A 14,273-nucleotide genomic window follows, 5' to 3' on the forward strand; every position below is an offset into this window, starting at 1 on the left:
TAACAAATAGCAAATACAGTCCGACATTGCAAATGTGCTTTGTCTATAGAGTGTCTGCGTGCCATTTTATTTTTCTTTGTTGACATAGTTGGTTTTTTTTTATAGTAATAAAGAGTATAACACAATGTAGACTGCTGTACCCCAATTTTTGACATTTTAACCTATTATGTCTGTTTGTTTTGCTATGTTTTGTTTATGTATTGTTTTTCAATATAAGGGAAATTTATGCGACTGTCATACAAGTGAGAGGTTTAGCTAGCTATAAAACCAGGTGTAATCCACCATTTTCTAAGAAACATAAGGAGAAGCCTGTACCATGTCGGGAATATGACAGTTGTTTTCTATTCATTCGATGTGTTTAAGCTTTTTATTTTGCCATTTGTTAAAGTACTTTCCGTTTTGAATTTTCGTTGGAGTTCGGTACTTTTGTTATTTGGCTTTATACATAAAACAATTTAAATAACTTGGCAAAATATTATGTATGAATAAAGGAATTAATTCACGTATATTATTTTTTTGAATTAAACGTTATTTTGAAGAACATCAATTTTTTTAAGTTGGACTAACTAAAGTATTTTACTTTTTCTTAAGACAATACCTGCCTCTGTCAAGATGGTTGGAAATGGTATGCAGCGCAGCACAAATGTATTTGGGATTGCCAGTGTTCAAATGGTCAGTGTTTTAAATTACTAAAAACAATAGTGTGTTAATGATTAGCATCTGCATTACACGTTTGAGGAATCAACCAATATTTCAATCACAAAGCCAATTACATCAATTTTTATACGCATAAAATGCTGTATAATCAAATACTTTGTGTCATAAAATACAAGATTTCAAGTGTGAAAGACCATGGACTATTGCGTATTGATCAAACGCAAAGAAAAAAAAACTCTAATAGAACTACCTACTGTGCTTGAAGACACATTAAGGCGACAGTGAATCATACATTTTAGTATTAGTTTTCCGCACTAATGAAAATAAGCGATACTAATTTTGATGAATTAGATTGGCAGTCATACAAATATTTGTATGAAACGATTTTAATCAGTTTTAACGATGATCATGTCCTTGAATATTTTTTGATGTATGACAATGTCCTTCATCACTTTACAGGGATACAGTGCATAGGTCCTAGTATATGTGGCTGTTCTACAAACTGTCATCAAGGTACATGTTGGAATGGTCAGTGTGAATGTTTTGAAGGCTACAGTGGACATGACTGTTCTAGTTTTAACCCAAATATGTATGTTATTCTTTTTTTTTAAATTAAGCTCTTTACAACACGTTGTTTTTGCTTAGAAATGAAATGTGCTTCGAAAACAACGACATTTTTATTTTCTGGTTGTTGTTGTTGAATGCTAGTCTCCAAGGTATATAATCAGTGCACGCTTCGGCACTTACACGATTTATATCATACCTTTCTTTTATTTTCTGTTGATAAATTTAGGAATCAAGAAACAAAGGTTCTACCTCCCTTAGGCAAAGTTGACCTAAAGTCGATTAGGCTATTGTTTTAACCATCTTTAGGTCATATAGCTCCTCAAGTATTCAAGTATTCCTACATCGATGGCTTTCAAATTTTGTGCTTTATCATTCCTCGAAAATAAATTCAGAAAGGGTTACCTTAAATCTGATTGAAATATATATCATGTGTCTAAACTTTGCTTACAAGGATCTGACAATAGTCCGTTCTACTTTCTGCTTTCTTAATTATCAAATGAGCGAATGAAATTTCAGCCTTCAGATTTTTGAAGGCTTATGTTTTTTGTTTTTTGTGTGTTAATCCGACAAAACCAGAGAATCCCGAAAGGTCCTTCAAACATAAAGTATAGAAGGGAACGTTTCCAGATCCTTGTAAGCAAAGCTTGGACACAGGATCTGTATTTTAATCAGATTGGCTTGACTTCGGACGCAATATTTATAAACTTTTTTTTTATATTTTTCATTTTAAAATTTGGAAACTGTCAAATGGAATTTAAAAGTGTGGTCATTATGTTTGTGGTCTATGCGCTTATTCCATTTATACTACAAAACCAACGTGTAAATAATAACAATGTATACATGTAAAAAAAAAAAAAACAGAATCTGGGGGAAAATTTTGATAAATATCAAGAGAGAGAGCAGACAAACCAAGAGTTGGAAGTCAGAATCGCCCCTAAATAATGGCTGATCAGTCAAACCAACCTTTAATCTCCATCCAAGATGTGAATAGAGTCAACCAAAACCTTAAACCAAAGCAATTGAAATATCCTTTATCATATATAACTCGCTGAATGGGAAAAACAAATAATAATATGTTTGTTGCCTTTCCCGTTTTATTTCGCAATTTTCTTTGTTTTACTTTTAGCGTTATTTGATTCCTATAACAGTTGTATGATTATCGTTGAATTTTTATTTAGCATGGCAAATAAGGATGTTTCTGTGGGTATGAATCTTGGCGGTCTCTCTTACTATTCATCTGAACTAAACTTTGTTGATATTGCTAAACTTTCTCAGTCCTGGATTACACAAAGAACCAGTGGACCCAACGCAAATAAATGGGATACAAATGAACAAAATTTGGTGAATTGGAGAAATGATGGATACCCTGCTTCTCTACCAGGTATTTCTTTTCTTCATTTGTTTTTCAAAAAAATATTAACATAAATGTCGAACTATATTAACTAAAGGAACGAATGGAAAAAAGGTTCTTCATTAGATGCTATAAATTTTCTCCTATACCAGAAGAGTTACTTCCTCTCATGTCACGCCTATCGTCAAATTTTATCAGTTGATTGTATTCTGATGACCAATTCTTCAACGGACAGACCTTTGATAAAAATATTTAACGGTGCCCTGCCTTTGGAAATGGAAAAACAATTGCTATTTTGAATATATTTATTTCAAACAAATTTAGAATTAAAGGACTTTGAATTTAAAATAAGAGATGTAGTATATTGGTAGTATGAGAAAACATGACGAAAGATAAAAGCGGGCGAAGTGTGTGTAAAAAAAAAGGATTAAATAAAGAAGTTGGCATTTACAAGGGATGGATTATACTAGTTGCAGTCCTTTCAAATTGCATTTACCGAAGCAGTATTTTTTTTTTACAGTCAACTGACATTTACCAATGAAACAAAACATATTCTAGTAAGCAGTATGGCTAAACATTAACATAATCAACACTGTAATGTCCCTTATGCATAGCAATGATTCCTTTTCCTGGTTTCAGTTTTATGTGTTATCAGCTCTTCAGCGTTTGTATTACGTTTTGGATTTTCAAATGCGCATCTGGTGCAGTTAATTGGTAAATATATAGGATTCTGTATACAAAAAAGTGAGATATTTATATAATAGTTAGAGATGTGGAAACGTTTCAAGATAAACGGTGTTTAAAACATATTGTCTCGTGGTTTGTATTATTATATGGACTTCAACAAATTAATTGTTTTTAAGGTAGCCGAAATAGTTTGTGAAGCGGACTTTTTTTTCTATTCCTGTTTTCTCTTTTATTGGAAAAAAACAACAATCCCCTTATTCACCGTGCCTTTCCATACATTTCAATATACAATATTCTTCCGTTTATAATCAGTCAAATATTTATTCATTTCAGATAATATGAGATTAGGGAAACTGATGTTAAGAAGTACCATCGGCCTCTATGCTCCAAAAGGGAATTACACTCTACTGTACGACGGAGAGGGCGACATATCTTTTAGATTTGCCCATGAACACATCATGTTTAATGGCAAAGGTAACATATTTATAGAAATTGTCCATTAGTTTGTTCTTGTGTTTTGCGTTGTACCGTTGTCCCGGGTTAGGTGGAGGGCTGGCTCCTTCAAACATGTTAAACCCCGCCACATTCTATTTGTGCCTGTCCCAAGTCAGAAGTCTGTAGTTCAGTGGAAGTCGCTGGTTCATGTCTGTCTTTTTTTGTTTTTCGTGAATTGTTTTGTAATGAATTAGGCCGTTATTTTCTTAATTGAATTGTTTCATATTTTTCATGTCGGGGCCTTTTATAGCCAACTATACGGTATGGGTTTTCTCATTGTTGAAGACCGTACGGTTGCCAATGATTGCATACATCCACTTCATTTGAACTTTGGTGGATAGTTGTCTCATTGGCAATCATTCCACATCTCCTTATTTTTATATTAACATACATACTGAGATTTTAACACAATAAATCGTTCGAACTTATCTTTAAATATACACACTGGTTAAAGCATTTCCTCAGTGTTCATTTTAGTTTTATAATCCACCATTTTATTCATATTAAAGTTTAGAAATCCCCACCACTATCTTTTTTAATATCCGTCAAGACGCAGCGAAACAGAATCAGATGGGATGAATTATCCATTGAACAATGAAAACGACTTATTACATAATCAAATGGGAACTTCATGTTGGAAGTGCTGATTGGTCAAACCCAATGAAAATGATTTTTTGAACTAAAGGATTTCAATCTGGTTGAGATACAGATTCCGTGTCAACTATTTATTTAATTGCGAGCAAATCATATGGAACCAGGAACAATCGCCTGCATTTAAAGATGATTTGATCCATTGAAATTGATTGTAAATACCTTTTTACAAATATGAGCGATTATCAAAACAATTGAATATTTTGAAATACTCAAGAGGCAAAATATTATCAGGCAAAAGAAAAATGAATAACATTTTTTAAATCATGACCCACAAGAATAAGACTGAACAAAAAAATTCAGCGTACAGGAATTCCTTTGGACAGAGAACCTTAATTGTAATCCACATGGTGAAGTCTAAATTTAAATGAGAGATCAAGAAATAATATAAGTTCAACACTGATTTAATTATAGGTAGAATGGTTATTAACATAAACGAAGGAAAAGCGGGCATTGAACTTATTCTCAGCAAAACAAATCCAGCCAACCCTGTTCGTAATGTTCGTTTTATTATGCCAGGATTTGAAGATCGATACGAGAAATTTCCATTTTATCCACCTTTTTTGGAAACTATTAAACGATATTCTGAACTACGTTATATGGACTTTTTACACACCAATGGACATACGGTAAGCATTTTGTGATATCGGATTTTTACACGCCAATGGAAACACTGTACTAATTTCGTAATAAATAGATTCCGATTAACGTCAGTTGAGATGCAGGTCAACATGCACAAATTCATTCATAAATCAACCAAATTCAGCTAGTTAAACTGATCGCCAGAATAGTTGTTTTATGAACAATTTTTATTTGTTAAACTTTTTATAGTTTATCATGACAATCTTGTAATGATCTCGTATTCGACTTCTTTGTACCACATGTTTTTAATTGGGTTTTCAAACAAGAAAATCACCTGAAGTGTCAAGATCTATAACAAGGCCAATAAATACAACTTTAAGCATGATGCACCTAAAGCATTAATAGAAGGCAAAATGACGAATACTAAAAAACTGTGATTCTTAGCCATGATATAACAAAAAGAAAACTTAATTGCAAATTTTGTTAAGTCATTTTATGGAATTTGAAGGTCATCTTTTTATTATTTTTGGGCTAAAAAATGGAGGGTTAAATATTTGCTTTAATTGTAGCGAGTTCTAAAATAATTACATCTAAATAATAGCTATGCTACATGTACAAATCTAGCCTGAACCTACAACATGGGACGATAGACGCAAACAGGAACATCATACAAACACGGGATCAGAAGGGGCTGCCATTGAACATATGATAGATTTAAGCAATCGGATTGGTGCAAGTCCGTGGTTTAATATGCCTCATGCTGCGGATGACAACTTCATCACACAGTTTGCTAAGCTAGCAGAAAAGACCCTTCGGAATGATTTAAAGGTAAATAGGAACTGAGGAGTTACACTTATTTCTAAAACTTAAGTTATGGCGTAATGTTGCATTTTGTTTCAAACCTAGATTTCACTGTAAAAACTTTACATCAGGTGAATATTAAAATAACAAAAAGGTGTTCGATACTGACTGACCGTAAATAAATATAACGTGCAATTGTTTTGAGAAAATATATGAAATCCTCAAATCTATTTCCAGTCTCAAATCTGTATCCTTTTTCAGATCTGTGTCTTATTCTATAATGTGTTATAAATGTCCCAAATCTATGTCTTTTCACAAATATGTGTCCTTTTCAACAAGGTATGCACTGTCCTATTGTCCTATGTGTTGACTTCATAATTATCAAAACGTATTCGAGGAAATATTTTTTGTTGTGAAAGACATCAATACGACCATCATTTTCGAATAAAATCGACATTAGTTATGGATATTTAAAACTTAATGGGTGTTGAAATATGGAAATGCATGGGTTTTAACATGGACACATTAGTTATATTCCCTTTTTTAGGGAGGGGGTCGTCAATTTAGTTAAGAGGTCTTAAACGCCAAACAAACGGAGAAATGTTTCTTTTGTGTTTTGTGTTTTTTTTTTTTTATAAAAAGGACATGGATTTGAATAAACAAAGACTATTATGACGTCACGAGACACAGATCTGAGGAAAGGAAACAGATTTGAGGCCTTACATAAATTTCACTCTTACATATATACAATGACAGTGGCGTAGGAGTAGAATGAATATTTGGGGGTGGGGGAGGGGCAAAAATATAAGTTTCTGCTTCATATCTTGATATCTTCCTTGATTTTTACACAGTTGGGCGTCTTCACTCTAGAATCTATGACAAACGTGAAGATATCAACTTTTCATTTGTCAAATCCGCATTTATCAGCAGTAGCTCTCCCTCTACTCATATGGCTTTTAAAAATCTCGGTTAATACGTTACTCTCTAGCATGTTCACTATACGGAATTCGTTTTCGGTCACCATCACATATTGGTTGACCGATATGAAGTGTTGGTGTTTCGACTCACTAGCGACTTATTATTGGTTTCTTTTATCTTTAGATACCAGTATAGTTTACTGATCTGTAATTTTACCGATTGTGACGTATTGACTGAGTGTGGATTTGCATGTACCAAGTCAGGAATATGACAGTTGTATTCCATTCGTTTGATTGGTTTGAGCTTTTGATTTTGCCATTTGATAAGGGTCTTTCCGTTTGGATTTCTCCTTGGAGTTCGATATTTTTGTTATTTTACTTTTTGCATGACGATTGATGCATGCATAACAAGAGACGCTTACACTGTCGACGCACCCGGTCTTATTTATACTAATAAAGAAAAGTTTGAAGATGCTAAAGACTAAGGCGATAAGAAATGACAATACTTTACTTGTATCAAGAGCCGAGTTAACTCTAAAGTAACATATTTGAAATAATTTTAGGTTGTGGCATTCTTAAATTGTAGACAAAAGAGATAATTCAGCTTCCAAATTGTGAACTTCCATTTCTATGTAGCAACGTTTCAGAAGCGCCTGCATATGGAGTATATTTCTCCCAGTTGATACGATATTCCAGGGCTTGCATGTCATATTATGATTTCCTTGATAGAGGTTTGCTGTTCAACAGGAAGCTATTAAAGCAAGAGTTCCAAGTTGAAATCATCCCTTCGTAAATTTTACAGACGCCATCACAGATGATGACGGATATGTTTCAATTTTCGTAACCACAATCTCGTCCTCTTTCCCTCGAATGTGTCCTACCGAATTAGACTTATCATCGGGTTTGTACTAACATTAGCAACGCAACGGGTGACACATGTGGAGCAGGATCAGCTTAACAAAAGGGATGATTTCAGCTTCCCAATTGTGAACTTTCCATTTCTATGTAGCAACATTCCAGCAGCGCCTGCGTACGGAGTATTTATCTCCCAATTGATACGATATTCCCGGGCTTGTATTTCCTATCATGATTTCCTTGATAGAGGATTGCTGCTCACAAGGAAGCTATTAAACCAAGAGTTCCAAATGGTGAAGCTGAAATCATCCCTTCGTTAATTTTACGGAGGCCATCACGAGTTGGTTGACCGTTATGGAATAACCGTTTCACAGATGATATCGGATATGTTCCTTATGTCGTAACTACAATACCCTTCCCTTTTCATGAATGTGACCTACCGAATTAGACTATTTACCGGATTTGTAATAACATAAGCAACACGACGGGTGCCACATGTGGAGCAGGATCTGCTTACCCTTCCGGAGCACCTGAGATTACCCCCAGTTTTTGGTGGGGTTCGTGTTGCTTAGTCTTTAGTTTTCTATGTTGTGGCATCTGTACTATTATTTGTCTGTTTGTCTTTTTATTTTTTGGCCATGGCGTTGTCAGTTTGTTTTCGATCTATGAATTTGACTGTCCCTCTGGTATCTTTCGTCCCTCTTTTACCCTTCTGAGTCACCTGAGATCACCACTGTTTTTGTTTTTTGTTTGGGAAGGGGTGGGGGATGTTCGTGCTGCTCATTCTTTAGTTTTCAATGTTATGTTTTGTGTACAGTTGTTTGTCTTTTGATCTTTTTCTTTTTTCTCCATGGCGTTGTCAGTTTCTTTTCGACTTATGAGTTTGAATGTCCCTTTGGTATCTTTCGCCTGTCTTTGGTATCATGTTAACATTCATTCTATGCATTTCATTTAGATTTACATTGAATATTCAAACGAAGTATGGAATGGAATTTTTCGACAGACTCATTATACCCAGGAACAAGGCATGAAACTCCACCTAGATTCAAATACCCGGAAAGCAGGATTGAGATACTATAATAAGAGATCTTCCGAAATCATGCAAATTTGGAAAACGGTCTGTTAAACTAGATTTAAAAAATAAATAAATTGACAAATGCTTATAATGATGTTAGTTAGATAGTCAAATTAATTGTTCAAAATAAAGTCTTTTATATGATATTATTTTCTATATAAATAACAATATCACAATGAAGCTACTATCCGTAATTCGCGCAGAATACATAGGAAAAAAGTGGTTAAGGATCATTATAACACAAAATAATACTCTGAGAACAGACATACTGGAAATCTGTTCACCCAGAAAGGACATGGATGTATAAAAGTTAATTGTATTTACATTGATTTGTGTTGCATTACATACATTAATATTTTATTGATTAAGCAACAAATTTGAGAGTACAATAAGAAAGGCTGTGGAATATGTTTTATATTCCAATATGTTTAGCATGGAAACAACAAAGGGGTACATAATCTTTACAGAACCAGTAAAATTACTGTTCACTTAATGGATAAACAAATCATGAGGCGAACACACCTTTTATAACACTACTTTGGATGAGGCTGTTAAAAAACTATACATGGGACCTAGGGAAGGCACTTCTCAGTGGCATCAATGGACAAAGATGGGTCTGTTAACTTTCAATGTAATTGAATAAATAACAATTACTTTGTCAATTGGTCGATTAAATTAAATTAATTATTACACCATTTTCAAATGCTAAAAATGCTGATGTGAACTCATTATGCATATGGCCAGGCTTGAGCATATTATTTTGGCAAGAGCTTTAGGAATGAGAGAAACTTAATTGCTATATCAATGAGTTTTACTTAATACACAAGTCATTTCTACCTTTCAACATGTAACAACAAGTTTTAAAAAAATCATTAAAATACCATTTTGTTGGTATCAAACTACATGTATATCCATTTTTCATAATATCTTAACATGCTTAAAGTAAATAAAACTATTTTAACAAGTTATATATTTATTAAATATGAATAATAAAAATGTTCATTTAAGACATGATACATTGACCATAAACACAATTTGAATTTTTTTTCATTTCAATCAGAATGTAATCAAAAAGTAATCAGGATTAAAAGGTATTTTGAAAAGTAAGTTAAATTGCATGTTATCAGATTATTGAGTGATTAATGATAACAATGATTACTTGAAAAATTGTAATCGATTACAGCTGATTAATGATTACAATTACAGTAACCCCAAGCCTGTCTATGGAGGGGTGAAAAGACTATTTTAGACATTGATTTTTTTTTAAATTGTCTCTATATAAAAATTAGGAGGTGTTGTATGATAGCCAATGAGACAACTATCCACCAAAGTTCAAACGAAGTGAATATAAGCAATTATATGCCACCGTAAGGCCTTCAACAATGAGAAAACCCCATATCGTATAGACGGCTATAAAATGCCCCGACATGAAAAATGTCAAACAATTCAAACGTGAAGCTAACGGCCTGATTTAAAAAAAAATTACGAAAAACATATATTACAGATATGAACTACAGGCTCCTAACTTGGGAGAGACACATAACGATATATAGATGGTTACTCCATTTACAAAGTGCCATCCCGTGGTATCATATATATTTTAATGAATAAGCCCATGAAGCATCATATGTAGACATATAAATATTATACAGCAAATGTCTTATCAATTGTGTCTTATATTATAAAAAAAATTGAATGTTCTAAATAACCACACCTTCCAGTATAGTGCAGATACTTATATGTATTAGTGTTGGTCTCCACTAGAACTTTCGGTCACAATCCTAATCGTTTGTGGCTTTGATTTCAAAACTTCCCAATAAATTATGTGACCAGATGCAATGAAAAAGTTGTAGAGGATGTTGGAGATTTAGAACTTGAAATATGATATATTTGTTTTTTAAGGTTTTCGGATCACAACCTGACAAAATTGTACCAGTTTGGGCATGGCAGACAGGTTACCAAGACTACACAAGACAAGCCATTGAAGATTTGGGAAATAGAACACGAATTTTCAAAGCAATAGCTATTACTGGTTATTTTGATTGCAATAACCTCGCAGGCAAGCATGTAAGTGTGATGCATATATAATACTGATACTTCGTTTTATTCATACATAAAAATGAAACTATAAAATGAATATCTGATATTGTGTGAGTAGTCTCTGTGTTGCATAATAAACATATAATGGAATAAATAAATTGATAATATGAACATGTTTTTTATTAAAGGCAGCAGAGATGTTAAACATGTCGAATATTCAAATGGAGACATATTGTAATAATCAAATGTCACAATCAGAGTCGTCATTTCAATATTATATGGACCTCGCCAAGGTAAATATCCATTTAGAAAGACGTAAGAGTGTTTACTGTCTTTGGAGTGTCTTCCTCATAGAAGGCTTTCTATTGTTTTTAAAAGAGTGTGACTTTTTGTAGTAAATGTTCTCTATATAAACTCTCTCGGAAAATTGAATAGTAGTGTCGAAAACAGATGTCTCTAAGGCAGAAGGTATAAAAACGAGGTTTAACCCACCATTTTCTTCTCTTTGAATTTACCTTGAAGTTCAGTATTTTTGTTATACTCTATACAGTCTGTTCCGGAAAATTGAATAGATGTGTCGAAAACAGATGATATTTTCAGATCTAGGCATAGAAAAGAAATTGAAATTAATGTCGATAAAAATAAATCTAATATCTGGCGATCAATGCTGTTGCATCTAGGAATAATTTGTTAGTGTTTAAACTGACTACGTATTCTGTATTACTTGCCCTGGGTTGAAAAATGTCTAAAACAATTTGACGTTAAAGATCCAATACCACATGAAATCCTAATTGTTCCACAAACAACGAAGAGACCAACAGAAATAGTTGAAAATGACAATACATTCCAAAACTCGACAAGCTGGCATTAGAAAGAATTTAGTATCGATATAAGGTATTGTTTTAATCACGCGATCAGTAACAAAAAGTCAAAATCATTAACAAAATGACAAATTTCTATTGTTAAAAATGTCTCAATCGGAAAATGTTTCATAAAAATACACGGATATTAAAGTTTGAAATGCAAAACAACACAAAAAACACAAACATTATTGAAAGAGATGACCTTTGTTTGATGTGTATAATGTAAGAAGTAGTAGACTGTAAAATTCCAATTTAGTATAAAACTGTATGTATCCCTTAATTAGAAAAATGGACTTAAACTTCTGATGTACGAAGGCGGACCATCCATTATGGAAGGCAGTGCCATTGCCCACGGAATTAGTCATGACGACGTCACAAATAAAGCAATCGCATTTAATAGAGATCAACATATCAAGTCTGTAGTAGATAATCTTCTTGAAGCTTGGAATAAGATTGTGAAAAATGATCCACAAAATTCACCACCAGGTAATAACTAATCATTTTATGCAGCATTAACATTTAGGTTTGGGGCATAGGAATTTAAAGATCTATCTACTCATATTTCTCTAATGTAGATGCGTATGCTTGAATATTGTAGTTATATTCCCTGTCTTTGAGGGTTTCGATGACTGGGTGCTCAGTTCTTTGTCATTAGTTTTGCCGATGTGCTCATATTCAAATTCTATCTTTCAATGATAAAAAGTGTGAAGAATTACTCTGATCACTTTAAGATGTCTATCTATAATATAAGTTTATTAACAAATTCAACAATCAAACAAGGAATAATACGTTTATTTAATTACACATTTTATTAGTTATGTTTTATTCGTAGGTGGGTTGTTCAATTATTTTTCCTCCACTGGTAATCCATCGAAATATGGCAGCTGGGGAATGCTTGAATACACAGGACAAGATCCTGCAACAGTACCTAAGTATGTAGCGACTCAGAGTTTCATTACTCGTCATTATAGTCATAACCCTGTAGACATACCGTGCAGTTTCCTTCAGCACAAGTCCCTTGGCTATGGTTGTTTCTTGCAGAAACGCGGATCTCTTCATTGGCATTGTGCTGTAACGGACGATGATGGTGTCACTTGGTCGGTAAATATAAATTTTTTCTCTTATTAGTCAAAAAAGTAGCACTCGCATTGATTTAAATTTCGTAGTGATGAAAATATAGTCTATACACTATAGTTGTAATGAATGCGATGACAAAATCGGAGAGTCAAAAAGGGTCAGTATGAAAGATAAAATAAAATAAAATTTTATGACGATACAGTAGAAAAGAAAATCAGATCCAAGAGTAAATATGCTACTTATTCCTGTTCATCCTTATCCTCATAAATTTTTATTGGTGTGCTCGTAGGCAACACAGGGCACAAAGAAGCAGTTTGATCAAATGCCATTTGAAAGATTGAGATTTTAAGCTTGTACAGGGTCATACAGTTATAAATAGGGACTGAAAAATGAGAACAATAGAAAAAGAGAATAGTGTAGAAAGAAAAACGAAAAAAACGAAAAAAAACTTATCGAACACCTTTTCCGTTAATACATTATTAGAGACGGCTTTCAGAAATAAAAATAAAAACTGTAAACCAAATAATCAAAACTTGTTTGAAAAGTGTCAGTCATTGAACCATGCTTTTTTTCTATTCATGACTGAAAGTTGGGATATTCAATTTTCTTTTTTTCTCTCCCAGTTTTATTACTTTGTTCACTGTCTTCCAAATAGGGAATTTGTTCCTCTTAAATTTTGATAATGGAGTTTGTGATGAAAAGAGAGATTGTGTAATAATAACAGAAATAAATTTTGTATATTATAAATTTTGAAATATCTATAGAAGTCATACATTTTATAGAATAGTATTTTACACCCTTTTAGTACTACCCAGACGTTGGCAACACTGGAGATACTCTTGTACTAGATGGATTTAACCCTACTACACATACAGTGTATGTCAGATCTGTAAACAAGATAGGGGTAAACAAATATCATAACATGGACACAAGAACAGCACATACCTGGAAAACGTAAGTGTTTTGATGTATGTTTCCATTTTTTTATTGTTTCATCTTGCCACTGTTATTTGTTCTTTCTTTCGTTGCTTTTAACGAACTACTTCAAATTTCAATGAACTTGCATTTACCTGTAAAGTTATAAAATTCCTGTATCATTTATAATTAATTATTCATGAATAAATGATTTTGAAACTACTTATTGCCCAACGTAATGCTGGAATTGCCATGCGACCGGCTTCCATCTCTTATCTGACAGACACGTAGAACTCTTTCTCCTTAACAGTTGAAGAAAATGAATCAGTTAAGTAAAAAAATATATCTCATTGAATGGTACCTACCAAGAATATTTACTTCGATGCATATCAGCTACAAAATTTGACCACCTCCAGAGAACTTACATTGAAGCTGGAGCTAATAAGAATAATGTGCTTCTTCTTGATAACCGATGGTTCAACTGAAACCAACGTTAGAATAGTTATTTCTTGTTGTTATTACTTAAATACTTACGAGGTATGTCCGAGGCATGATATTTATTATTCATCGGTCAAGATTTATTTCAAACATTTTGTCTATGTTTATTGCCAGAGCATATAGGGAAATACATGAGTACGCAAATATCTTGTTTGACAATTGCTTCACCATTTTAAACAAAATTATAGTAAAAAGCATAAATCTACAATAACATTGATGACAAGTGAACTATATCGGATCCT

The 14,273-nt window shown here is 33.0% G+C and overlaps 1 protein-coding gene across 1 annotated transcript; it reads left to right on the top strand.

Annotated features, from left to right (window-relative positions):
• Positions 1-612: 612 nt before the first annotated feature.
• Positions 613-13,576, top strand: LOC127728867 (uncharacterized). The gene is made up of 11 exons (XM_052236459.1): positions 613-625; positions 1,117-1,246; positions 2,403-2,605; positions 3,596-3,736; positions 4,823-5,037; positions 5,615-5,818; positions 8,519-8,680; positions 10,541-10,705; positions 11,826-12,027; positions 12,374-12,642; positions 13,424-13,576. Exons 1-11 carry the CDS (start codon positions 613-615, stop codon positions 13,574-13,576), a joined length of 1,857 nt encoding a protein of 618 aa, XP_052092419.1.
• Positions 13,577-14,273: the final 697 nt, after the last annotated feature.

This window comes from Mytilus californianus, unplaced genomic scaffold, assembly GCF_021869535.1.
Source record: "Mytilus californianus isolate M0D057914Y unplaced genomic scaffold, xbMytCali1.0.p SCAF_2, whole genome shotgun sequence".
NCBI lineage: Eukaryota > Metazoa > Mollusca > Bivalvia > Mytilida > Mytilidae > Mytilus > Mytilus californianus.

What these genes read in the sequence shown, in the direction of transcription:
- LOC127728867 (XM_052236459.1), top strand. An exon ending in TCTAGTTTTAACCCAAATAT is followed by an intron (nt 1,247 to 2,402) that starts GTATGTTATTCT and finishes ATTTTTATTTAG; the next exon opens with CATGGCAAATAAGGATGTTT. An exon ending in ATGATGGTGTCACTTGGTCG is followed by an intron (nt 12,643 to 13,423) that starts GTAAATATAAAT and finishes ACACCCTTTTAG; the next exon opens with TACTACCCAGACGTTGGCAA.